Genomic DNA, 26,415 nt, shown 5'->3' with positions numbered 1-26,415 from the left:
GCCTTCAGTTAAGAGCTTATCATACGTTATCTTTTTTTTTCTTCTATTGGTTGGAAAAATATTTATCACCCTAAGAAATAGATTCTACATTTGAATAGAATCAATAATTTTTACAAAGTATTTTATAAATTTATAAATCATCTTTCTAAATCATCTTTCTTTTCTTTTCCTGTTTGTCTACATTAATGAAGCAAGATAACCAAGCTTACCTTTTCCTTTTCCAAATAATATTGGTTGTTCTTCCTAGCACATGTCATGACAACAATCCAGCCAGGTAGTTATTGTAATCCTTAGCTTGTAAATGAGGCACCGAGGCTCTGTGAGGTTGAGCAGCTTGCTTGCCTAGGGCTTGCCACACTTCCCACAATTTAATTGTTCCTATGCCACTCTTTGCTGTAATCTGGTACTTTCAAAAAACCATCATCATAATTCTTGACGAAATGGCATATTGCCTTGCTATTTTTTTAATGTTTTTATTTAAATTTACTCACTTTGGGGGCACCTGGATGGCTCAGTCATTAAGTGTCTGCCTTCAGCTCAGGTCATGATCCCAGGGTCCTGGGATGGGGCCCTGCGTTGGGCTCCCTGCTCTGCAGGAAGCCTGCTTCTTCCTCTCCCACCCCCCTGCTTATGTTCCTGCTCTCACTGTCTCTATCAAATGAATAAATAAAATCTTTAAAAAAAAATAATAAATTTACTCACTTTGTTTTTTAAGGGAAACTTTGCAGCACTCCTATAAATGCAAAGCCAGTATAGATTGTAATTCATTGAAGGCAATCTTTAAAATAAATACAGTGGAAATAAAACTGTTAGTAAATTCTAATTCTGAGCTTGAGGTCTACTCTGCGTTTGTTAAAAAATGAAACTAGCTGGTGTTAGAAAGTTAGGACTAAACAGAAACTATGCGCTTGACATATTCAGAAGGATCTAAAGAAATTGATAAGAGAACAACTTTTTCACTAAGTGATTTTTCACCAAGTGATTATTGGGTGAGAGCATAACCCAAAATTGGCTCCTGCACCACCTGAAGTATCCTGAAGAACATCTTGAGTACTACCCATGATTCTTTGCCCATACCTTGGGAAATACCTCATTTGCCCAATAAAACAGCTTGTAAAGGACAAAGCTAGGATTCAAACCACCATCTGCCAGTATCAAAGTCCTTCCATTGTGCAATGTGGGCTCCCCACGCAACTGATTTCAAAACTTTGCTCTGAATTGGCCATGTTTGTCTTCCCTTAGCAATATTTTATCCTGGTGTGTCCATGAGGCTTAGTGATGTCATGACCTTCAATATCTTTCCTGAAAATGTGCCAGGAACTGTATACCACACTCCAGAGGAAGCCTGACCCCTATGGGGTCTGGTGGGACTGTGCTCTTTTGATGCAATGCTGTGCTTTTTCTAGCACAGTCTGGGAATGCATTGCCTGTTTAAGCAGCTGGGCCACGTTGCTGTTTCTTGTTGTACTGTGGTCAAGTTCACATTCCCCCACACTCCTACCCCCTGTATGATAATTATCTGTTTGAATTAGTGTACAGTGTTTCACAGGAAAGAGACATCTGACTTCATACTAAGTCAGGCCTACATTAGCCAAAGTAGGGGACTGAATGACAACATGGATTATGATTCTTTGGCCTTTGACAGGACAGACCTCAATTGCGTCACACACTATTGTAAAACCTCTCTCACAGATGGTGAGTTCACTGAAGGCAGGGACTATGAATCTTTCTTTGTATCCTTATTGCCTATCAGAGTGCCTGGCATAGAGGTGTACTTAATAAATGTGTGTTCAATGATTGAATTCCCTTGACTTGAGAGTCATAGTAAAATTAAAATGGTTCTTGAATTTAATAAAATTGCAATGCTCTTTTGTTGTTTTTGTCTATAATCATTGCTTCTTCTTTATTTGAAACAGTTTTTTTATTTAAAAAAAAAATAGGAACCAACTCTCCTATACAGTTCACACTTGAATGACATGCGTTTGAACTGCATGGGTCCACTTAACATGCAGATTTTTTTGGATAAATACAGTATAGTACTGTAAATGTATTTTCTCTTCCTTACGGTTTTCTTTTCTTTTTTTTAAATTTTATTTATTTGTTTGAGAGAGTGTGTGAGAGAGAGCACGAGCCAGGGGAGGAGCAGAGGGAGAGGGAGAAGCAGGCTCCCTGGGAGCCTGATGCAGGGCTCAATCTCAGAACTCTGAGATCATGACCTGAGCCGAAGGTAGACGCTTAACCGACTGAGCCACCCAGGCATTGCTTCCTTATAATTTTCTTAATAACATTTTCTTTTCTGTGGCTTATTTTATTGTGAGAATGCAGTATATAGTACATATAACATACAAAATATGTGTTAATTGACTATGACTATTATGTCATAATATAACTATTTTATTGGTCAACAGTAGGCTATTAGTAGTCAAGCTTTTGGGAAGTCCAAAGTTATACACGATTTTCAATTGCACAGGGCAGGGGGGTTGGCACCCCAAGTCCCCATGTTGTTCAAGGGTCAACTGTACTCTAAGTCACCCTTAGCCCCCTCTGCCTTCCAGGAGTTGGGCATATGACCCCAGACTGACCAATCGGAGTCACTACGATAGTTTTAGAGACAGGCACATAACCCAATTTGTGCTATTGAGAGTCAGGCCCATGAATCAATTGTTTGTTGTTAGGCTGGTAAAATATGAGCTTGAAGCTGCTGATGGACATCTGGTACCCTCATGGCAAGAGCCCATGTGAGAATGAAGTCACCACTGAAGATAATGAAATCAAGAAATGGAGAAAGAGTCCAGACCACATAATTGGGGCACCTGGATCCAGACATGCCTGAAAACTCCTCTCATAAATTTTTAGTTATTTGAGCCACGAATGTCCCACCTTTAAACTACTGGTTCAGGGATGCCTGGGTGGCTCAGTTGCTTAGCATCTGCCTTTGGCTCAGGTCACGATCCCAGGGTTCTGGAATCAAGTCCCATATCGGGCTCCTTGCTCAGCGGGGAGCCTGCTTTTCCCTCTGCCTGCCGCTTCCCCTGCTTCTGCGCTCTCTCTCTCTTTCTGACAAATAAATACATAAAATCTTTAAAAATAAATAAACTACTGGTTCACAAATGGCAGCCCGAGATAAAACGTTTACTGTTCCCTAGCAAAGTGAGAAAAATAATTTGATTTATAAGACCCTTTATCCTGACATGCCTTTCCTAATTTTTGGCATTAAAACATTTACGAATTGATGGCCATAACAGATAGCAATTGTATTTTTCTAATTGTCCTTAATAGAAAATGAGAATGGTAGTGGGCCCTTTCTCTCTCCTTCGTTTTGGTCTGCTCCAGCTGCTATAACAAATTACTATAGGCTTAAACAACAAATGCTTATTTCTCACAGCTCTGGAGGTTGGGAAGTCTGCCATCAGCATGTCAGCCTGGCCGATTCCGGTGAGAACTTGCTTCCTGGCTGGTAAATGGCCTCGTTCTTGTTGTAGGCTCACATGGCAGAGAGAGAGAAAAGGTAGCTCTCTTCCTCTTCTCTTAAGGACATGAATCCCACGGTGGGGGCTCCACTCTCATGACCTAATTACCTCCTACAGGCTCCACCTCCAAGTGCCATCACATTACAGCTTCAAATTCAGAATCTGAATTCTGGGGAGGACACAAACCTTCAGTCCATAGCATCCTCCATTTAAAAATGGTTTTTTTTGGGCGCCTGTGTGGCTCAGTTGGTTAAGCGACTGCCTTCAGCTCAGGGCATGATCCTGGAGTCCCGGGATCGAGTCCCACATCGGGCTCCCCGCTCAGCGGGGGGTCTGCTTCTCCCTCTGATCCCCTTCCCTCTCGTGCTCTCTGTCTCTCATTCTCTCTCTCTCAAATAAATAAATAAAATCTTTAAAAAAAAATTTTTTTTAATGTTTTTTTTTTTAATCAGCCTATGAAATAAAAGTCTGCTATAAACTACAGCATGTAAAATACAATATTTGGATATACAATAAAAAGTGTGGTCCTTCTATTTCTTAGTTTATTTATGCTTCATCTGAGTCCAGAAAGCATTAAGGAAACTCACTTGACTCCTTTGATCTAATGCCCAGGAAGGACTCTTCATTCCAAAGGCCTCACATGGGACTCTCTCAAAGCAAGTCGAAGAGGCCTTTCGTCCCTCCTCCTGGGGGGTAGACATGGATCCAAGTGATGATTTCATTTGCCTCTTCCCTGGGACTGTGCAACGGGAAGCAGCGTGTCAGCAGAAAAAGCCCCACCCGACGGCTTCTCCTTGGCACTTGTCACCTGTTCTGTAATGGCTCCAGGGCCCCCTCTTCTGAGTGATGCTGCATCCCTTGTGCTCCAAGGCCTTGATACGGTGAGGGTGAAGGGGTTCAGGGAATGGTGGAAGGTTAAGAGAATGAAGGTAGCAGAAGGAAAGATCCATGAGGGGAAGGAAAGTGGGGCAACACATTCAGAGAGGGGAGGAATGAGAAAAAGAAAAAGCCTTTATAAATAGTGGAATTTAACTTCTGGGAGGAGAGAGAGAATTGATGTTTGCTTAGGCATTTGCCCAGGGGGAATGTTTACTCATGGTTTAATGGCCAGAATGAGCTTAGTATTAAAGTAGAAATGAAGGGGCGCCTGGGTGGCTCAGTCGTTAAGCGTCTGCCTTCGGCTCAGGTCACGATCCCAGGGTCCTGGGATCGAGCCCCGCGTCGGGCTCCCTGCTGAGCGGGGAGCCCGCTCCTCCCTCTCCCTCGCTCCCCCTGCTTGTGTTCCTGCTCTCGCTATCTCTCTCTCTCTGTCAAATAAATGAATAAAATCTTTAAAAAAATAAAGTAGAAATGAAGTAATATTCCAGAACGGAGGTGGGCATGATAGTGTCATGCCGGGTGTGTGCTGAGAATGTGTGTCTTAGACAAATCATAATACCACATATGTGAAGAGGAGGCTCTGGACACATGAGCTTTGATGTCTGACGGCAGATTTGTCCCAAGCCATGCTGTCCCACTTTCTTGATCCTTGTTTTTGAGATGGCTGGTTTGGGGTGGGGTGTTCCCTGTGGCCACGGAAAAAGTGAATCTTATTGGTTCGCTTATGACTAGACTCAGTGTGGTTTGGATGCTATCCCATGTCTTGGACCTATGCTGGGTTAGGCTTCTAGCAAGTTAGATCATAGATTGGGAAGCTAAACACACACACACACACATACACGTGCACACATCCTTAGAAAGAGATGCAGCTAGGACAAGCCAGGCTCTTTCCTGCCACAGGGTCCTTGAGCTTGCTCTTCCTTCTGCCTGAAACTCTTATTCCTATTCTCTGTAAGCCTTCCTTTTTCTTATCCTTTACACATCACCTCTTAAGAGAAGTCGTCCGTAACCATCCTATCTCAGATAGGCACCCCACCCCCACCCCCCGCATTCCCTCTCTCGGCACCTTCTCAGACACGAGTTCTTTTTATATGCTTATTAACTTGTTTTGTTGTCTCTTCCTCTACATCCCTCTAACTCTGAAAAAGGAGGAACCACGTCTCTCTGGTTCACCCATTGCTTCCCCTACTCTTAACACAGGGTCTGATTCATAAATGGGACCCAACGTTTGTCAGGTGACCAAATCAATACATTAACTGCTATGAATTCATATCCTGGATCTTTAACAGATAAAAACTTGACACTACCGTATTGGGATATAATTGTTTTAGAATAAGATTTCAAACTGTTTGGCTATTAACGAGGGCTCCTGCTCTTGCTTTTCCTTCAAAATATCCTGAAGTGGATGGAAGAGCTCGGGATGTTGCACATTGTGTATTGATTTTTGATCCTTTGGGAAAGGGAGAAGAGTCCTCATTTGAAGAATGAGTCTGTCTGTAAAGTCTCTGGAGACCCTTTACATTTTCTCTTGTTTTAGTCTTTGTGCCAATGGTGCATGCTCCCAGTCCAGTGACAAGCAATTTGGTACAAATAATGGGAACTATTTGAGGCAAGACACCATAGCCATCCAAAGGCTAAAGTCCCTGCTGTCAGAGACATGTGCCTTTAGGGAGAGAAAATGTTGTCACAGTCACCTCCTGGGTCAAGTTGACTACAGCAGCCCTCTTCTTTAAAAAGAGTTGTATGTTTTTGTTTTTTTCCTGTGCTGTGTTTTACATACATTCACTCAAGGTGGGAGCGTGGCAGCCCTACCTCTCAGTACGAGGACTGCAGTTGGTTATTTGTGTTCTATCTATTTATACCCAACCCAATTTACAGAAAAAATTGAAATAGTTTATATATTCTTTTTCTGTTACTGCATAACAAATCTACTACTGCATAACTGCCTATTTCTATTTCTGCATAACAAATTAGAGACTTAAAACAGCACAAACGTATTATGTTGCAGGAGTCTGGGCATGGTTTGGCTGGATCCTCTGCTCTGGTCTCACAAGGCTGCACTCAGGTGTTAGCCCAAACTCATTCAGATTATTGGCACAATTCATTTCCTTGCGGTGTAGGACTATGATCTCCATTTTCCTGCTAGCTGTTGGGTGGGAGCATTCTCAGCTTCTCCCCATAGGCAGTTTACAACCTAGCTGTTGGCTTTCTTCCTCTGAGGGCAGCTAGAGAAACTGTTTGTAAAGGGCTCATCTGATTAGGTCAGGCCCACCCCGGATAATCTTCCTTTTGATTCATCTAAAATGACTGATTTGTTTCCCTATCATGTTGCCCCGCCCAGGTTCAGACTGCCCTCTCAGCTGGCTTTCAGCAGGCTCCTCACTGACTCAGTCTTGCTCTTACTGCAGCCAGCTCTTAAGGCTGCAGCCAGGGTGATAAATTCTAAATCTAATCCTGCCACTCCCTGAGAGGAACCCTTCAATGCCTCCTTGTTCTTCCTAGGATAAAGTCCAAACTGTGATATGGTTCAAAGTCCTTCATGATCTGTCCCTCCCCACCCCACTGGCCTGGGCTTTCGGCTTTCAGCTCCTCACTCAGTCCCCCACCCTGCCCCCTTACTTGCTTCCCATTTCTTTCCCCCTGGTCAATGCCTCTTTACCTGACCTTATTACATCTCACCGTAGACATCACTAGCTCCGGGATGCCTTTCCTGCCTGATTGTCCCAAGACCATAGTAGGGACCTTCCCACAGGCTCCCCACCCCAGAGTTTACTGAATCAGCAATCATCACAATGCAGTGTAATGTATTGTCTTCCCAACTAGATTGTAGCTGCCGAAGGTCACGAGCTGTATCTTATATTTTTTGTATTCTCTGCATTGAGCAAGGACTCATACATGTCCCCTGAATGAATGAATGAATGAATGAGTGAATGAATGATGGAAGGATGAATGAGGGGAAAAACCATGACTATACTTTTCGAATATCAGCTCTGCTAAGTGACTACATACCGGGGAACCTGAAAACAAAGCAAGTGATATTCTGGGAAATCTGGGAAACCCGAGTAGCATATGGCAACCTCAGGCATAAAATTCCACTGAGCCCTCTCAAGAAGCTGCTGCTTTCTAAAAACAAAAGGAGAACCAAGGAATATGGGATTTAAATTGGGAAGAAAGGAAAAATGCAGAGAAAGCATTAATCACCTGAGGAGAAAATTCCCTTTTTAAATGGGAAAAGATATGTTCTCTTCTGTTTTCCTTTTGACCACAGATTGAGAGATTGATAAAGTCACAGCAAAATAAATCATGTTAATTGTAGTCTTGACTGGCCTCCTGAAGAGGGTGGGTTGTCACAGTTAAGCACCTTTTGTTTTCTGATGGGTGTGGGAATACTTCTTGAAAGGAGCAAAATTACTCAACGTTAGTTAGTTAGTTAGTTAGTTAGTTAGTTAGTTAGTTAGTTAGAGGCTGGGGTGGGGGAGGTTGACAGAGTGGGGGGATGTGGAACAAGTGGAGGAAACAAGCCTGCCCTGTCTCCCTGAGGCTGGGCTCCAAAACGCGTGTCTGGGAAAGAACCCTCACCAAGCCCCGAGGACAGGGGACTCCGGAACCCCAACATACCCGATGGGAGTTTGTGAACTTGTGTGCTTGTGACTCCACATCTCCTCAAAATCTTTACTAACATCTCCTTCCTCAGTAACACGTGTAGTACAGACGGGTCCTGGGGAACTCAGCAAAGTGGGCAGTGCCGGGCCGTCCGGCACAGGGACAGGACAGTCATTCCATAGCAGCATCTACATTACACTTCACCCAGAAAATGTTTTGAAAGATGCATGTTGTGTAAAATGCCCATGTACGAAAATGAGGAGCAGTATCTAGGTACTCGTGTGTGAAATCCTTGTCTTATTAAGAAAATATTGGCTGTTGTTGAAATAGTCCTCCGCGATTTCAGAAGACTTGGTCACCTGGCCTCGCTATGGGAACAACATCAGTGATGAATCATCTCAGCCTTTGAGCCATTCATTCAGAAATCTCCCTTGCGTGCCTGCTGTGCTGCAGGCTCGGGGCTAGATTCTGGAGGTAGAGTGGCCAACCAGCGGGAACTGGTCTCCAGATGCCGCGTGGACCGACGTGGCGCCTTCTGGATCCAAACCATAGCCCCAGAATCGGAAAATCTTACTGAATACTGCTGGATGGATGCACTGCCACATCAGAGGATCTAACTCCGGGAACAGAGACCATTCTGAGTTGTTCTGAATGTGTTTATGTTTACATATGTCCCAGATAATAAAATAGAAAGATAGCTTCATCTGATGGGAAAGCAGGAGCAAGCCTTTCTAACAAGCAGGCCCAGCACTGTGGATCTCAGGCAGGAGCGCTCTGGGGCGCGTCATCTCCACCTCCTCCTTCCTAGCTGGCCTGGGGCTACACTGGCTTTGGTACTCTGTCTCCAGGTCCTGAGTTGGGAACTCGCCTCGTTGGGGTTGCTTGAGGGACGCTTCTCTTGAGAAGGAAGTTAACCTGGAAGAAAAAAAGCAGCAGCTAGGAGAGTAGAGGAGTCAGTTTTCTATTTCCTGGAATTGAAATTGGGGAAGACCTCTTTGGACCTGGTTTCACCACAGTTCCAGGTCCCGAGGGCAGGGGACTAAGGAACATTATTACTGTAGCCCTGGTGGTGTCACACTTGGCTAATAGTCCCAAGAAGTGGTACATAATCGCTGGTGATACATAGGATATACCTGGATGAACTAAATATACATTTATTTTATAAGTATTAGAAGAAAATTACATCTATATCTCAAACAATTTCACTAATAGTGTCGCTTAGGACAGGAGCTATGATTGATGGTGCCCTAATAATCCCCTTTATGCCAATGTGTGAATCACAGGTGCTGTGCTCAGGCATGCCAACGAATACCTCAGACCTTCAGATCGAAACTTGCTGCCATAATTGCTTGAAATTATAGATAGTAGAGATGATACAGATTATTACATGGATTCTTAAATTCCAAATTTCCACATGCAAGGAATGCATCCTTTCCAGCAATACATTGAAACTTGCCCTCTGGCCATGGCATGCAGACGTAAAGATGCTTCTGACTGACAAGTGTAGGATCTGCTGGCTGTGGAACCATCCTAGCGAGAGGGAGTGGCACAGTGTTCTAACCACACTCCCCTGAGGGATCCTTGGCTTTCAGGCCCTTGGAACAGTTGGAGCTGCTGAAGCCAGCTGAGAGTTGAACAACAGAAAAGAGAGCTCTCCATGGGGTTATTTTCTGCCTCTTCCACAAAAATCCACAGCCAGCTTTTCTGCTAGTTCCTCAAAGTAGAGGAAACCAGAGCTAACTGTACTGTATCATTACCATTTCATATATATAGTAATTCAGAGATCTGGGAGAGAGAGAGAGAGAAAAGGCAACAAAATGAGGGAAGGACAGAGAAGAAGGAAAGGAGCCTGATGTCTGGCCAGATGTGGAGAAAAGCAAAGAGGACACTGGACGACTCTGGGAAATATTTGAAAGAGTCTTAACTGTAACATGAAAACCCTCTAGTAAATAATTTTTTTCCCTTTTTTTCTTCCCCCAGCCAGATGGATCTCTGCTTTAAAATGAAAAGAGAGATAGGTTCTAATGGATTCTTAGCTGGTTTTCTCTCTGGGAATTATATCCAAAAGATAATTTTTTTCTTTCTGTTATATTTGACATAATGATAGGTTATGTTAATTTATTTAAAGCCTATAGCACAAAGGAAGTGAAATCTTTTGCAGTAGAGTACATAACTTCAGCGGGTATGCCGTTGCTCAAATCTGACAATGAAGAGCACTTTTAAGGCAGGGCTCATGCACGCAGCTGTCAATCAGTCATTGGATTTTAGGGTAGAACGAGTAAAAGGGATGGGAGAAGATATTCGCAAATGTCTTATCAGACAAAGGGCTAGTATCTAAAATCTATAAAGAATTTATCAAACTCAACACCCAAAGAACAAATAATCCAGTCAAGAAATGGGCAGAAGACATGAACAGACATTTCTGCAAAGAAGACATCCAAATGGCCAACAGACACATGAAAAAAATGCCCTACATCACTCAGCATCAGAGAAATACAGATCAAAACCACAATGAGATATACCTCACACCAGTCAAAATGGCTGAAATTAACAAGTCAGGAAATGACAGATGGTGGCGGGGATGCGGAGAAAGGGGGGACCCTCCTACACTGTTGGTGGGAATGCAAGCTGGTGCAGCCACTCTGGAAAGCAATATGGAGGCTCCTCAAAAAGTTGAAAATAGAGCTACCCTACGACCCAGCAATTGCACTCCTAGGTATTTATCCAAAGGATACTAACATAGTGATCCAAAGGGGCACGTGCACCCCAATATTTATAGCAGCAATGTCCACAACAGCCAAACTATGGAAAGAGCCCAGATGTCCATCGACAGATGAATGGATAAAGAAGATGTGGCATATATATACAATGGAATATTATGCAGCCATCAGAAAGAATGAACTCTTGCCATTTGCAATGACGTGGATAGAACTAGAGGGTATTATGCTAAGCAAAATAAGTCAGTCAGAGAAAGACAAATATCATATTATTTCACTCATATGTGGAATTTAAAAGACAAAACAGATGAACATAGAAGAAGGGAAGGAAAAATAAGACAAAATCAGAGGGGGAGACAAACCATAAGACTCTTAACTATTGGAAACAAATTGAAGGTTGCTGGAGGGGAGTGGGCTGGAGGGATGGGGTAATTGGGTGATGGGCATTAAGGAGGGCACGGGATGTAATGAACACTGGGTGTTTATGCAACGGATGAATTACTAAATTCTACCTACCCCTGAAACTAATAATACACTATATTTTAACTAAATTAATTTTAAATTAAGAAAAAGGGGTGGGGGGAGAGAAAGTTAGTTGGGAAACTGGAACCAGATAATAGGCTGCGATGGCAGAGTTAGTCTTTGCTTCCTGCACCTGCAAGTAGATGTGGTTTATAACGTGCAGGAGCTAGGAATAGAAGGAGAAGAGGGTAAAGGGGGAACTATCTAGAAATTTCAGAGGACTTTTCAGAGGATGTAAAGAATTCTTTATTCGGATCCCTGTGTTAAAATAAGGGGTTATGAACACAGGTTGTAAGCTTAGCATGAGGCCCTGTAACATGCTGGCTAAGAAGCAGCCCTGAAGGCCCAAGAGAGGTTGCAATGGCGGCTCCACTTACTGCTGTGTGACGCTGCACATGCTTCTTACCTTCTCTGAGTTTCCTTGGCCATCAATGGGAATACTTAGATGTCCCTGACAGAGTTGTTGTTAAGGTTAAATGAGATCGTTCTGGAAAGCTCTCCTATCGTGTCTCATACATAGTAACCATTCAGTAAATGGTATCTGTAACTGTATTTGAAAAAAAACAAGCTCCTTGACTGCACAGAGTTAACAGGGAAAGGGGCGAGCGGGTCGGCTAAGCTCTAGGGTTGTATAGAGAAGGAACTGGACAGAGTGAAGAGGCCCTAGGGAAGAGCGGACTTGTGGGACACAAGGTCTATAGGTGCTCATTAAATAGGACTGTCTTATTACCTTTTCCCTATTTTGAGAAATCTGAAGTTTAGTGTCCGTGACTTCTGAGCTTTTTTAGCTCCGAGATCCTAATCTAAGATGACCAAAGCTGAAAAGGTCCAGCTGGTAGGTCAAAAAAGTTCCTTGCTTCTGGTTCTACCTGTAAGAGACAGCTGTGGAGAGGTGAATCCTGGAGAGCCGCGGGCTCTTTTGCTGAGGTGAGTGGCCAGCAAGACCGTCTGGCACACAGGGCACCAGGAGGGGGCAGAGCACCATCTGGTGGTAGTCCCAGCTGATGGCGCAGAAGCATGCCACCCAAGGGAGTCTGTGTATCTGGGCAAGGTCTCTGGGACTTACAAACTAGCATTTGTTGAGCACTTTCGATATATAGGTCACTGTACTAAATGCTTTATATGCACTTTCTCATTCCAACCTCTTATAAAGGAGGTGCTTTTATCAGCAATTTACAGAGGAAGAAACTAAGGAAGACTGATTAGGTAATTTGTCCAAGGTCTGTGGACAAATGAGCCAGATTTAGAAGATAGTGCTCCTCATCATTGTGCTGTGTTAAACAGAAGAAAGAGAAAAAACCAAAAGGAAATGGGAAGGATATAATAGAATGAAAGGAGAAAATTAAGCATATGAGAGCAATGATTTTTTTTTTTTTAAGTGAAAGAAGGAAGCTCGGCAGAGACTAGAACCATGCAATAGGTTGTAAGTGATCTTTACAGTGTTCTGTGAATGTCAGCCTAACTCACCAGTTTGGGTTCCCCTGGGCCCACGGTCACAGTCACTGTCTCTGGGTCAAACCCAGGTGCTGTGGCAGTGACAATGTAGGTACCTGGAAGCAACAGCCGGAAGTAATCGCCATGGTCACCTAAAAGTTACAAGAACATAACTCAGTCTGCTGATTAGAAATTTGCCATTTGGGGCCTTGATCTGAAAAATGATCTGAGGATTTTAGCTGACCACAGCTTGATTTTTTAAAATAGCATGATGAAATTGGTTAAGATCTAAAACTATCTTAGGTTATTTTATTTATTAAGGAGCATGGGTTTCCCCACTCATGGGGAGTAGAAGTTTCTATACTGAGAGTATTGCATTTAATTCTATACCATGTATTTTAAAACAAACTCATGTCCAGGAAAGGGTCACTTGGAGAAAAGCTGAAAGATATATGAATGTTTTGTATGGTAAAGAAACTACATGAGACTTCTGTTTCAATGTTTGAAAAGCCACTGTGAAGAAATGACATCTACCTAAAAAAATAAGAATGAGAACTATGAGTTTAAATTGTAGGAGGAAAATTTCGCTAGACAGAAGCAGAACTACTGTGACAGAGTTATCAAAAAAGAAAGGGACTGCTTCATGTAATTGTGAGCACTGAAGCAGAGAATGAATGAGTGTCCCTGGTAAAGCCACACAGTTGTGCAGTGCACAACCTGCACTGATGGACATAATGGACATGATGGCCCCGGGTTAGAAGACCAGTTGTCAGTGGTACTCTATGTGTGTAATCTTCTCTTAAGTGGGAGGGCTGGACTAAATGACCACTAAAGCTCTGATTTTGAGAATTCTATTTTTAATATTTCTTCCATCACCTTCTAAAGGGGAAAATAAAATTCAAAAGAAAGCCCATTTTTCTATGGCAGGGATACAGCATTTTGGCTAATGACTTTGTATCTCTTTAGAATCAGTTGTGACCATGCCTTTGAAATTTCTTTTAAGCAATGAATAATTGAAATAATAAATGCAATTAAGAATGGGACAGACTATAAATACTAAAGAAGTCTCTTCTCTGCCCCCTATTAAATGTAATTCCTTTTAAAATACTTTAGCAAAAGCAGTAAGTTATTATGCATATGTTGGATAGTGTAAGTTATACCCCAGGGGCCGTCATTTTCTTAATTGGGGACTTACACCCAGGAATGGTTAGGTAGCATTATATCAGAAAGGCCCAATTCCAGATACAGCTATTATAAGGGCTTCAGCTATCTTTCTCTGTAATCAGCACTAGATGCTTTTCTAAGTAACATAATGAATGTTAGCAATGAGCTTTTTCGGTGGTGAAATGAGTAATTTGTTAATTTAGCATAATGAGTGTTGAAAGTGGGTTCTTCTTGGTGGAATTAGTGGTATTCAATATATATTGATTGGCTAGAATGTTTCAGAGACATTCCCTGTCTGTGCATGAATACAGTATGAAAATCTAGTAAGCCCTGAAGTTCTGAGGGATGCCCAAGGTTTGATGGAGGTTAAATGGTCTTGGGTCCAGCCACCGGCACAGAGGCCTGATGCTTGACTATGAGGCTATAGAATTCTGCCTTTAGAATGTTGCTGCTTTTGCCTTGAATGAGCCTTTCATGTAAGATGTGTTGGGATCCACCTCCAGTAATATTAGTTATCTCCGAGATTTCATCCAGTTTAACCAGACTGTAAGTCTGAACTGTAAGATGCCTGCGTGGTATTAGGCATTGGTGTTGTAAAATGTGGCTGAGCCTTGTTTGTATAGAGGCTGTGGGAGGTAGGCAAATTTTACCCACCCCTGACCACTGGTAGCTACTGTTCTACATTAAAACCAAAACAAACATCAAGAAAAAAAAGAAAGAAAGAAAAACCTAAGAGTTGTGCATGATCAAATTTGGCTGGGGCAGTTTGCAACGTCTGCGCCATATGAGATATTCTGTACCATTCTAGGAGGTTCCAGGTTGGTTCCAAGATCTGCCTCTGCCATCACTCTTGCCCTGCAACAAGCCTATAGAATGCATCTTGCTAACTTTTCCCTGGATGGAGGTGTAGTGAAATGCCTGGGTCACGGACAAGTCTAAACGTCAGTTCTATAGTCCTTTTCTTTTCAACCCCATTTCACACCAGTATGTGAGCTACCACTACCTCAAACCCAGAAAACACCCCTAACTAAGTTGTATGAGGCAGTGACTCCTGAATGCTAAGAGAGAAGTTACATCTTCCTAGTCCTGGCCTCTTAGTTCACTGTCCCTATGTCTATCATCCTTCCTTCCTCCTGTCCCCACCCCCAATGTCTTTGACACCTCTGTTAGTCTCGCTGGCTTACAAACTGGCCTCCCAATCACGCTGAAAAAAGGTGAGGACGTGAAGGCTTCCTTCTCACCCCACTAAGCATGGCCACCTACCTGAAGTGACATCATGGTTAATCCCACTAACAGAAATGATAGCCTCCGCAAGGTTATTATAATTCTCATCACGCACCATTCCCTTGATGCCCTGGTGTACCTGCGGGAGAGTTTACAGTGCACGGTTATGACCATGAGACATGTGTTCAATGTTTGGGAGTCCTCAAAGCCCTTTCTCATATGTTTTTACAAGTGATCTTTGCAAAGATTATGGTAATAGCCCCTTAATTAGCTGGTCTCTCCGTCCTCCTGTTCCTCGACAATCTCTTCTCAACAGCATGCTCAAAGCGATCCTGTGAAAATCTAAGGTAAATCATGACATTAGTCTACTCTCTGTCTCTATGGATTTGACTACTCATATAAATAAAATTATACAACATTTGTCTTTTATGACTGGGTTATTTTTCTTTGCATACTGTCCTCAGAGTTCATCCATGTTGCAGCACGTCTCGGAATTCCCTTTTTTTTTTAAGGCTGAAGACTATTCCATTGTATGTCCCAACCGCATTTCATTTATCCACTCATCCATCAGTGGATGCTTGGGTCGCAACTTGGGTCATGGTTACCTTTCAGCTACTGTGAATAATGCTGCTATTAGCATCAGTGTACAAGTATCTCGTTGAGATCCTGCTTTCAGTTCTTTTGGATCTATACCCAGGAGTGGGATTGCTGGATCAAGTAGGCTATTCTATGTTTAATTTTTGAGGAACCACATACTGTTTTTCATAATGGCTGCATCATTTCACATTCCCAGCAATAATACACAAGGGTTCTAATTCTCCACATCCTTGCCAATGCTTGCTACTGTCTGTCTTTTACGGTAATTTTTTTATAGAAGCCATCCTAATGAGTGTGTATTTGATTTGCATTTCCCTAATGACTGCTTGTTGCAGGCCTTGCATTTCCTGTCGTGTCCTCATCAAGGAGTCCCTGTCCCCCTAGAAAGCTGTATGATTCTCTCCCTCATGTCCTTTAAGTCTGTTTAAATGTCATTTTCTCTGTAAGGTCTTCTACATCGGATTTTGCATCTAACATGTTATAAAATTCACTTTATTATTTTGTTTAGTGTCTGTCTCTCCTCCCTGGAATACAAGCTTTACATGGGCAGGGATATTTGTTTGCCCATAACCCCCAGCATACGGTACCATTTCTGACAGATAACTGTGCTCAATGATGTTGAATGACTAAATCTGATGGGTAGAAGAAGCCCAGATGTATGGTAGGGAGTCAAAGTCAAAGTCAGAACTGAGCCTCACAAAAACCCTTGCTACCATCGGAAAACACTTCTCTTTCTGTAACCAGGAAAGTTCAAGAATGGGATTTTACCTGTTCCAAGAATTGGATGAGGGCTTCCCGATTACCCAGCCACTCACGCTGTAATTCCTCTTGGCGAGGAAACTTGTCACAACTCAGTTCCAGCGTGATCTCAAAACAGTTGGAATGGAGATAGTTAAAGTCTTGCATTCCTAAGGGGAAGAGGGCAGCGGCAGATCTGTATAACCAGGATCCCACCAATGCTCCCGCTCAACTCTCCAAAACCATGATTTCTCTGTGCCCCCCATGACCTTCTATTCTACCTCTCAGTCTCCACTTATTTGTCTCTTCCATAAAACCTTTCCCCAACTTCCCAGTTTTCTCTCTTTATAAATGCCCATTTTGTCACCCCCATCCTCTCCTCCCCATTTCATCCCTTAAATTCACTTCTTGACCCTTGGCATTTCCAAAGTCTGCTGGTTAGTGGTGCCTTGACATTAGACTCTGCCCCTTTACTGCCTCCAAGGGGACAGACCTTCTCTTTGGGTGATGATACTCTTCAGACCTTGGAGGTTCGAGATAAGATGAGTATCTTGCTTTCACATCCCTCCTCCTATCTGAGAACACAGCACTAACCTGAGAATGGTTAATCCAGAAAAACAGGCCCCTGAAAAAGCAGAAGGCAGCTGTACTTTTCTTCAGTGGAATGCTCCTCTGCTTTTATCTTCTGTATTCTCCAATTGAATCAATGATTTTTTAATATGCTCCTGATTTATTAGAGTGGTGTTTATATCACAAGGGTATTTGGGTTAAAAACTATTCATCTAGTCAACTTCACCTGCTCTAAGCTGAGGAGCATAAGTGGCTGTTATAGAGAGAATGGGGAAAGTTAGAGAACTGTGCCTCTTTCACTGGATCACTCTCTGCATCAGAATAATGGAGAAAGCTGTGCCTTCCAGCCAAATACAGGTTGCTGGGCCTTAACTAGGGTTTCAGTAGGTATGGGGTGAGCCCCCCTCCCAATTTGCAGTCTAACAAGTTCCCAGGTGATGCTAATGATGCTGGTCCAGAGATCACACTGTGGAACCAATCATTGTAATGAGCTGAATAATCCTGGAATTGTATCAGCTTATTTTAGGGCAATGATTTTCACTGGAAGCATGGACCATGCTTTCCCAGATGATGGGAAGGGGGAGGGAGAAACAAGTACAATTTGAAAAAATACATTTCATATTTTAAATTGGGGGGAGGATGACCTATTGGTTTCCTAATGCAAACTAAAAAAAATAATAATAATAAAGTTCAACAAAATCTTCTCACCTTGTGTTCAAGCAAGTTTTTAGCCACAAGAAGTCTATCACCTCCCGGTACTTGGTGACTCCCTAACCTTCTTCCTCTCTACTTTCCACAGAACCAGCTATCAGCTCAGCTCTTATCAGTGCGTTTTCTGTTACCTGGGCTCTGTCCAGGTCAGATGTGAAAGTATGGATAGCTGCTAAAACATGATGCCTAAAAGAACCTGGCTTCCTGCTTCAGCCTCTTCCCTATCTTTATGTTCCCTATCTACCGAAGGTTCATAAACAGAGGTTCTATCTTAACCCTTGGTGTTGGGGAAGGCCCAAGGAATAGAGAGAGAAGCCTCTTGCTGGAGGTTTCTGCTATGCCATCCAATAGCCAATGTCCATGGCAAACACTTGTGATGGGCAGGCAGGGTACAGAGAGCACATAGCAGAGGAACTGTGGGTGTCCAGGCCAGCTCCTTTGTTCATCTGTTGCTATGTAAGGCATAGTTCCATGCTACTCAGAAAAGACACGTAATAGGGATGCCTGGGTGGCTCAGTCGGTTAAGCTTCTGCCTTCGACTCAGGTCATGAAGCCCAGGGTCCTGGGATCGAGCCCTGTGTCAGACTCCCTGCTCAGTGGGGAGTCTGCTTCTCCTTCTCCCTTGGACCTTCTCCCCTGCTTGTGTTCTAGCTTTTGCACTCTCTCTCTCTCAAATGAATAAATAAATAAATCTTAAAAAAAAAAAAAAAGACCCTAACATTTAGGACACCTGGGTGGCTCAGTAAAGCATCTGACTCTTGATTTTGGCTCAGGTCATGATCTCAGGGTTGTGAGATCAAGCCCCAGGTTGGGCTCTGTGCTCAGTGAGGAGTCTGCTTGAGATTTACTCTCCCTCTCCATCTCTCCCTCTCCCCCTTCCTTGTGCTCTCTCTCTTTCTCTCTCTCTCTAACAAATAAATAAATCTTAAAGAAAAAAAAGAAGACCCTAACATTTATAAGCAAGCCAGGCATTTCCAAATGCTTTATGCACATTATTTTACTTAATATTCACATCAAAATTACAATGCAAGTATTATTCTTTCTTTCTTTCTTTCTTTTTTTGAGAGACAGCATGGCAGGGAGGGGCAGAGGGAGAGGGAAAGAGAAAATCTTAAACAGGCTGCACACCCAGCATGCAGCCCAACGTGGGGCTCAATCTCACGACACTGAGATCATGACCTGAACCAAAATCAAGAGTCAGATGCTTAACCGATTGAGCCACCCAGGCGCCTGGCAAGTATTGTTAAAGTACAGGTGAGAAATCAAAGCACAGAGAGGTTAAGTAATTACCCTGAAGCCACATAACTGGTAAATGGGCAAGCCGGGTTTCAACCCAATGTACTCTTACACCCACACTCTCAACCACTTGACTTCATTATATTCCTCCTATGCCCTGATCTACTGTGTAAACCACCAGTTTTAAAGGACCACAAGGTGTCTCTACCTTTGTTTTAAAGAATCACAAAATGACACTGAATGCCAACTTAAGACTTCTCCATTTCTCAGATCTCTACTTGAATGTAAAATTCTATGGTATTCCTGTTGTTTCCCTGAGAAAAAATGATAATTTAGAAAGAGAGATGAGCCCTATTCCACTTCGGCTTGCAGCACTGTTGTACCCAGGACTCTTCTTACCCTTGCTGAGAGAATACCAGGAAGCCCCATTAGTGATGCCATCTGGGAAGTAATCCCCACAGTTCCAACCTTGGTGCATCCATCCATGTGCATACGAGTAGACCTTGGCCAGCTGTAGGTATAGCAGGTGGAAAATGACCTGAGTATTCCCAACTCATTCAGCAATGCTCATACTCAGAAGTAGGGTGACACCACAAAACCCCACTATGTATAAACAACTGATTACTTGCTTTAGTGAAAGAAAATACCAGCAGGCGTAGGAAGATGGTGTGTGTGCGTGTGTGTGCCTGCATGTGGTGGACTAGAGTTAGAAGAGCTGTATTCTGATTTTTCCACTATCTTGGGGATAAGCTTCTTCAAGTGCAAAGTGAGCGGTGACACTAGATGATATATAAACTCCTTTCTAGGTGTACCATTTTCTAGCTGAGTTTTATGAAAGAAAACAAGGAGCAAGTAAGATAAACCTTGGCCATGAAGAGAATTACAGTAGTCCTCCCTCCCCCGTGGTTTTGCTTTCTGTGGTTTCGGTTACTCGTAGACAACTGCGGTCTGGAAGCCGATGATCCTCCTTCTGACAATATGTCAGAAGGTCAGTAGTAGCCTAACGCTAGGTCACAATGCCTACGTCATTCAGCTCATTTCATCTCACCATGTAGGCATTTTATCATCTTGCATCATCACAAGAAGGGTGAGTGCAGTACAGTAAGATTTTTTTTTAAAGATTTGTTTATTTATTTGAGAGAGAGTGAGAGAGCGAGCACTCCCACAAACAAGGGGAGGGGCAGAGGGAGAGGGAGGGAGAGAATCTTCAGACTAGCTGCTGAGCACAGAACCCAACGTGGTGCTTGATCCTAGGACCCTGAGATCATGGCCTGAGCTGAAACCAAAAGTTGGCTGCTTAACTGACTGAGCCACCCAGGTGCACCTACAGAAGATATTTTGAGAGAAAGGCTACATTCACGTAACTTTTATTATAGTATATTGTTATAATTGCTCTATTTTATTATTAGTTATTATTGCTAATCTCTTATCATGCCTAATTAATAAATTAAATTTTATCATTGGTATGTATAGGAAAAAATTATATATAGGGTTCAGTACTATTTGCAGTTTCAGACATCCACTGGGGGTCTTGGTATGTATCCCCCAAGGATAAAGGGGGGACTCCTGTATGTATTGGGGGTGAGAGGTGTGTTGGAGGGAGAGGAATATATGTGGAATCTCTATAATTCTCTTTCATTACTACTTCATAACAGTGGGGAAAAATGAGATTACTGGAAGAAAAAATATAATAATATATTTGCTTTGCAAAGCAATAACTGGTGTAATTCTCTATGGAATTCATTCATCAATGAATTAATAATTAATGTTAATTATATTAATCGTACTTACTAATAATATATTAACTATAAAATAATTAATCCATTTTTTTATTCTCCTGCTGTTTTGAACTATTATGTGAATATTTTTTCATGCACATGGTCTATTTTTTCATTAATGTAGCCATATCACCATAACCTTGCACATTAGCCCCCCCTAGATACTTTCCTGAGCCCCAAGTGCCTCTGGCCAGACGAGCTGCCATGCTGCATACCTTCTGGAAAAGCTTGTCGTCGGGCGTGGGGGTATCGGCAGTGTGGCGGAACCCTCGGACCCGATGCTCAAGGGATTTGTCATACGGGTAATTGGCCACCACTGCCCCTCCATGGAGATTGGCCGAAAGAACGAAGTTGAAGGAGCGGATCCACTGGATCACAGCCTGGGTCTCGGGTTCCACCTGTGGAGAGATGAGGGCCTGGCGGTGAAGCTGTAGCCGGAGGTGCCAAATGGCCATGCAAATCAGTCTGTCAGCTAGTGGCCCGAGAAGACGGCATGTCTGAATACAACAAAGAGCAGCCTCCTGGATATGAGAAGTATAGATGGGGAAATTTTGGTCTTTTGCCCGATGGTTTAAAAAATTAAGTAGATGGACTCTTTTTCAAAATGAAATTGCATGTGGAATCCCAATATACAAAATAGCTAAAAGGAGAGCATTTAAGGCAGTGAAACCATTGTGTATGAGACTATAGCAGTGGACAGATGCCATGATCCACTGGTCAAAACCCATAGAATGTACAACATGAAGAGTGAACGCTAATGTAAACTAGGGACTTGGGTGATGATGATGAGTCGGTGTAGTTCTTCAATTGTAACAAATTACCACTCTGGTGGGGGAGGTTGATCATGGGAAGCTGGGAACTCTGTACTTCCCCCTCAATTTTGCTGTGAATCTAAAACTGCTCTATAAAAAATAAAGTCTATTACCGAGGACTTATCTCAGCACGTGCAACTAGCAGCTGCTGAGAAATTCAAAGTTCAAGGTGAAGCCATCTCAAACATTCAAGAAAACACACGGACTCCAATTGTACACGAGGAGAGTGAAGAGGAAGAGGTTGATCAAACAGGTGTAGAGGGGGCGCCTGGGTGGCTCAGTCGTTAAGCGTCTGCCTTCGGCTCAGGTCATGATCCCAGGGTCCTGGGATCGAGCCCCGCATCGGGCTCCCTGCTCTGCGGGAAGCCTGCTTCTCCCTCTCCCACTCCTCCTGCTTGTGTTCCCTCTCTCGCTGTGTCTCTCTCTGTCAAATAAATAAAATCTTAAAAAAACAAAAAACAAAACAAACAGGTGTAGAGGTTAAGGACATAGAATTGGTCACGTCATGAGCAAATGTGTCAGGAGCAGAGGCAGTCCAAGCCTGAAGAACAGCAGTAAAGCTATTACATAATAAACAATGTAACCATTGGAAAATGGAGGACCTGGTTTTTTGGTGTTTCAAAAGAATAACTGTAGCTTGGTTTGAAATTTGTACTGTTTTTATTATTCATAAAGTTGTGGCTTCTTGTTGGATGAAAAAAAAATAAAGTCTATTAAAAAAAGGGAGAGAGAGAGATTGGTTTGAAGAGGGGTAGCAGGGTTGGAGAGCTCAGAGCTCCCTGAATCTCCTTCTATAGCTAATTGTTGGTGAGCGCACAGTGCATCACACGTAAGAGAGATTTCTCTATAGAATGCTAGAGTCCTCTGTCGACAGTATAGTGCAATAGAAAGAATATTGGCTTAGGAGTCAAAAGACCTGGGGTTTAATCCTGAGTCCATCAATTATTAGCTGTGTGAGTTGTAAAACAAGGATGGATGACTGCTCCACGCATTCACCCCACAGTGTTACAACGATCAACTGAAACACTAAGGAATAATTTTGTACAACTGTAAAGTACCGTGCAGCTGTAGGATAGCGCTTTCCCTTCACTACCATGGCCACTAACATCAAACAGCATGTGCTCCGTGAGGGGCCCTCTGCTGGGGTTGCTGGGGGCAGAGAATGGATACAAAGAGCGGAAGATACCGTTCCTACTGCTCTGGACAGATTAACACCGAGTTGATGGCTTAATTCTTGTTTGTTTAATTGATGTGAAGACTGCTAGAAATTCCAGATGCTGATTTACCTGCTTCTGCACGCAAATTTCATCCCCTACCTGACTTTTCCAGTTGTCTGGAAGGGGCAAGTGGTGGTTAGGGCCTCCGTGTTTCTCATTGTAGTAGATGTAGGTGTTGAGATCGGGGAAGTTGCGGTTCAAGTCCACTCCATTTGCATTGTTCCTGCCAACCAGATACCCAGAGCTGTCTGCGCCCTAGTGGGAAAATGAAGAAATGAAAAAGGAAGGTTTCAGGCTGAATCCTATAGTTGGAGAATACTATGTGGCATAGTATTTGGGGCATTAGCTTAATCTATCAAATGACGTAGCATTTTCTTCTTTAATCTATCCAAAGTCCCAGTGGTATGGTTTAAGTTTCCCTGTAGACCACATGCTGATGGTAGAGATCCCAGGAGAAGCTCTAACAAGAGTAGGGTGTTTCAGGATAATGGGAACCCTTATTTTTTTAAAATATAGCTTTATTGAGATATAATTTACATACCATAGAAGGTACGATTTACACACCATTTTAAGTGTACAACTCAATGAATTATTAGTCCCTGCTGACAGAGTCATGTGAGCATCAGCACAATCTAACTTACGAAGATTTCCAACACCCTGAAAGGAAACCTTATGCCCATCCAGTCATTCCTCATTTTTAGTCCAGCGCTGGGACATCACTTTCTCTCTCCATAGATTTGCCTTTTTTGGCCATGTCAGTAAGAGGGATCACACATTACGTGTTTGGCTTTTATCACTGGGCATAATATTTTTGAGGTTTCTCCATGTTGTAGCATGTAACAGTACTTCATTCCTTTTTGTGGCTGATTAATATTCCATTCTATGGATTTACTATACTTCATCTATTCACCAATTAATAGATTATTATACAGCCCTAGATCCTAGGGCTGCTGTAAGCTGTAACAAATTACATAAACTAGGTGGCTTATCACAACAGAAATGTATTCTCTCACAGTTCTGGAGGCTGGAAGTTTGAAATCAATATGTCAGCAGGGTCATATGCTCCAAAAGCTCTAGAGGAGCTCCTTCTTTGTCTCTTCCAACCTCTGGTGGCTGGTGGCCATCCTTGGCATTCCTTGGCTGTAGATGCATTGCTCCAATTTCTACTCCCATCTTCACAGGCCTCCCCTGTGTGTGTCTATCTCTGTACAGATTTTTTTCTTCTTATAAGGACACCAGTCATATATGAGTTAGTCACCCCAATCCAGTATGATTTCACCTTAACTTGACTGCATATGTAAAGACTCTATTTCCTAATAAGGTCACAGCCAGAGGTTCAGGTAGACATGAATTTGGGAGGGGGAGATACTATTTAACACCACACATGGACATTTGGATTATTTCCACTTTTTGGCTATTGTGAAAATGTTGCTATGAGCATTCCCGTACAAGTCTTTGTATGGATGTATGTTTTCACTTCTCTTGGGTAGATACCTACTAGCAGAACGGCTGGGTTATAATTTAAGTCTATATTTAACTTTTTCAGAAACTGCTAAACTGTTTCCAAAGCAACTGCACCATGGAAATCACCCCCAACCCCTTTATTTTTTACACTTAGGATCCTTGTTTATTCTTCTTCTTAGCAGTATCAACTTTCTGGATCGCTTAATTTCTCTGCTCACACTTCAAATTGTATCATTTATTTGGTCATGTATTCACTCATTCATTCATCCTTTTAGCCCATCAATATTCACTTAAGTGCATCTCTACTCAAAGCCCCCTGAAAGACACTAGGAAAAGAGATAATGAAACATTACGCCAGCCTTCTAGAAACTCATAATATATACAGGGAGATAGATATATATGTAAATGATTAAGATATATCAAGTAGTAAAATAGAGATATGTTCAAAGGCCCTTACAAAACTGAAATTCCATTTAATGTTTTGTATGGCATTGGAGAAGGGGAACAGTGTTCACTGGACCCCTGTGGACTGAGAGTAGAGCCCAAATTGGTGGCCGTTCCTGGAAGTGGGGTGAATGGATGGACGTTGGGCAGCTAAAAACTCACAGATGTAATACCACTTTCGTATTTTTAAAAAAAATCCTTATTGTTCTTAGATTTCTCTATTTTTCATGGCATTCTGCTCACATTTTATTCTTATATCTCATTGAGAACTTATTTCTTTAAGTTACCTTAAGTTCCCTACATTAATTCTGTTCAGGGGGAAATATTTATGTAATTTTTCAATCGGGAGTTTGATTTTTCACTTCCACGAGATAATGATTTTCATTACATTTCCAGGAGTTTTTCACTACTTGTGCATTCATATCGATGTAGCTCCTAACTGTCCATATTAACAGCTATGTTAATTTACTTCTCAGTTGATTTACCACTCACACCAGGTCATTAGGCTAGCAGGTGAGGAGTTTCCTTAACAGAAAGTTCCCATAAGCAGGGTAGGTGGTATATTCATTCATTCCCTACTCCTTCCGTAACAAATTACCACATACATAGTGGCTTAAAAAACACAAGCTTATTACAGTTTTGGAAGTCAGAAGACTGAAATGGGTTTCACAAGACTAAAATCAAGGTGTCAGGAGGGCTATGTTCCTTCTGAGGTCTCTAAGAATCTGTTTCCAGCTTTTCCCAGCTTCTAGAGGCCACCCACATTCCTTGGCTCATGTCCCTTCTTTCCTCTTCGAGACCAACAGCACGACATCTTCAAATCTCTCTGACTGTGACCTTCTGTTTTCCTCTTCCACATTTGAAGGATCCCTGTGATTACACTGGACCCATCCAAATAATCCAGGATATTTTAAGGTCAGATGATTAGCAACCTTAATTACATCTGCAACTTTAATTCTCCCTCACCATGTAACATAACACATGCACAGGTTCTAGGGATTAAGATTTGGAAATCTTTGGTGGGATGGGGAAAGGGGAGATTATTCTGTTTTATCTACAGGTAGCTTTAAAGTTTGGTGACTAGGCAGGTCTCCCCTGTGTAGCCATGCAGACAGGTTTTCTCTGGGTATGGCAGGTAGCTCTGCAAGTTTGAGAACCTGATGGGGCCTCTCCTGGGCTCAGGTTCAAGATCTGCTCACTCTGAACAAGTACACAGCAGGTGAGCAAAGGTGACTGGCTCCCCAGAGATGGCTCTAGGATTTAGGGGGCTGGCAGGGGTTTTCCCCACTTTCTGCCACCCCACCTCATTCCCCAGAAGATGTGGGCAAGTCTGACATTCTCCAGCTTCCCCACTGCAGTAGTGGGAAGGGCCAATAGAAGGAGAGCAGCCAGGCTGGAGGTCTCCCCACCACATCTCTTTCAAATATTCCTGCTACTTTGGAAACTCAGGTCTCGAGATGTTAATGTGCACCTTTCTGATTTTCCAGTGGGGGAACAAAGCTTTCTTTTCTCATTTGTTGAGTTGTGTTGGCAGGAAGCTGTGAGATTGCAAGGGGCAAATTTATGTTTTGTGGCTCCATTCCCCTCCCTGACTCTACTTACCGCCCCCCCCCCAGCCCTATCCTCAAGTAGGTTTAAAATGGGATGGGCCAAAAGGACAGATGCTGCCTTGTTCCACTTGTATGAGACAGAGTGGTCGGATTCATGGAATCAGGGAGTGGAGGGTGGTTGCCAGGGGCTGGGAGGAGGGGGAACTGGGGAGTTACTAATGAAGGTACATAAAGTTTTGGTTGAGCAGGATAGCTAAGTTCTGGAGATAACATTGTACCTATAGT

The 26,415-nt window shown here is 42.8% G+C and overlaps 1 protein-coding gene across 3 annotated transcripts in view; it reads right to left on the bottom strand.

Moving 5' to 3' along the window:
- Nucleotides 1–8,229: 8,229 nt before the first annotated feature.
- CPN1 (carboxypeptidase N subunit 1) overlaps nucleotides 8,230–26,415 on the bottom strand; it is a 24,700-nt gene continuing 6,514 nt past the window's right edge. The window contains exons 3-9 of one of the 3 annotated variants that reach the window (XM_006741142.3): nucleotides 22,772–22,927; nucleotides 20,859–21,041; nucleotides 19,265–19,376; nucleotides 16,379–16,518; nucleotides 15,053–15,152; nucleotides 12,659–12,777; nucleotides 8,230–8,867 (exon numbers count right to left, since the gene is read on the bottom strand). In XM_006741142.3, coding sequence (XP_006741205.1) covers nucleotides 8,772–8,867; nucleotides 12,659–12,777; nucleotides 15,053–15,152; nucleotides 16,379–16,518; nucleotides 19,265–19,376; nucleotides 20,859–21,041; nucleotides 22,772–22,927 — 906 coding nt within the window. In that variant the 3' untranslated portion in view covers nucleotides 8,230–8,771. The remainder of the gene's footprint in view (nucleotides 8,868–12,658; nucleotides 12,778–15,052; nucleotides 15,153–16,378; nucleotides 16,519–19,264; nucleotides 19,377–20,858; nucleotides 21,042–22,771; nucleotides 22,928–26,415) is intronic. The other 2 variants (XM_031036530.2, XM_081823656.1) reach the window with 2 other exon arrangements.

This window comes from Leptonychotes weddellii, chromosome 6 (assembly GCF_054177405.1).
Source record: "Leptonychotes weddellii isolate Sample4059 chromosome 6, ASM5417740v2, whole genome shotgun sequence".
Taxonomy (NCBI): domain Eukaryota; kingdom Metazoa; phylum Chordata; class Mammalia; order Carnivora; family Phocidae; genus Leptonychotes; species Leptonychotes weddellii.
The sequence above is the reverse complement of the archived record's forward strand: the minus strand, read 5'-3'. Positions and strand labels throughout refer to the sequence as shown.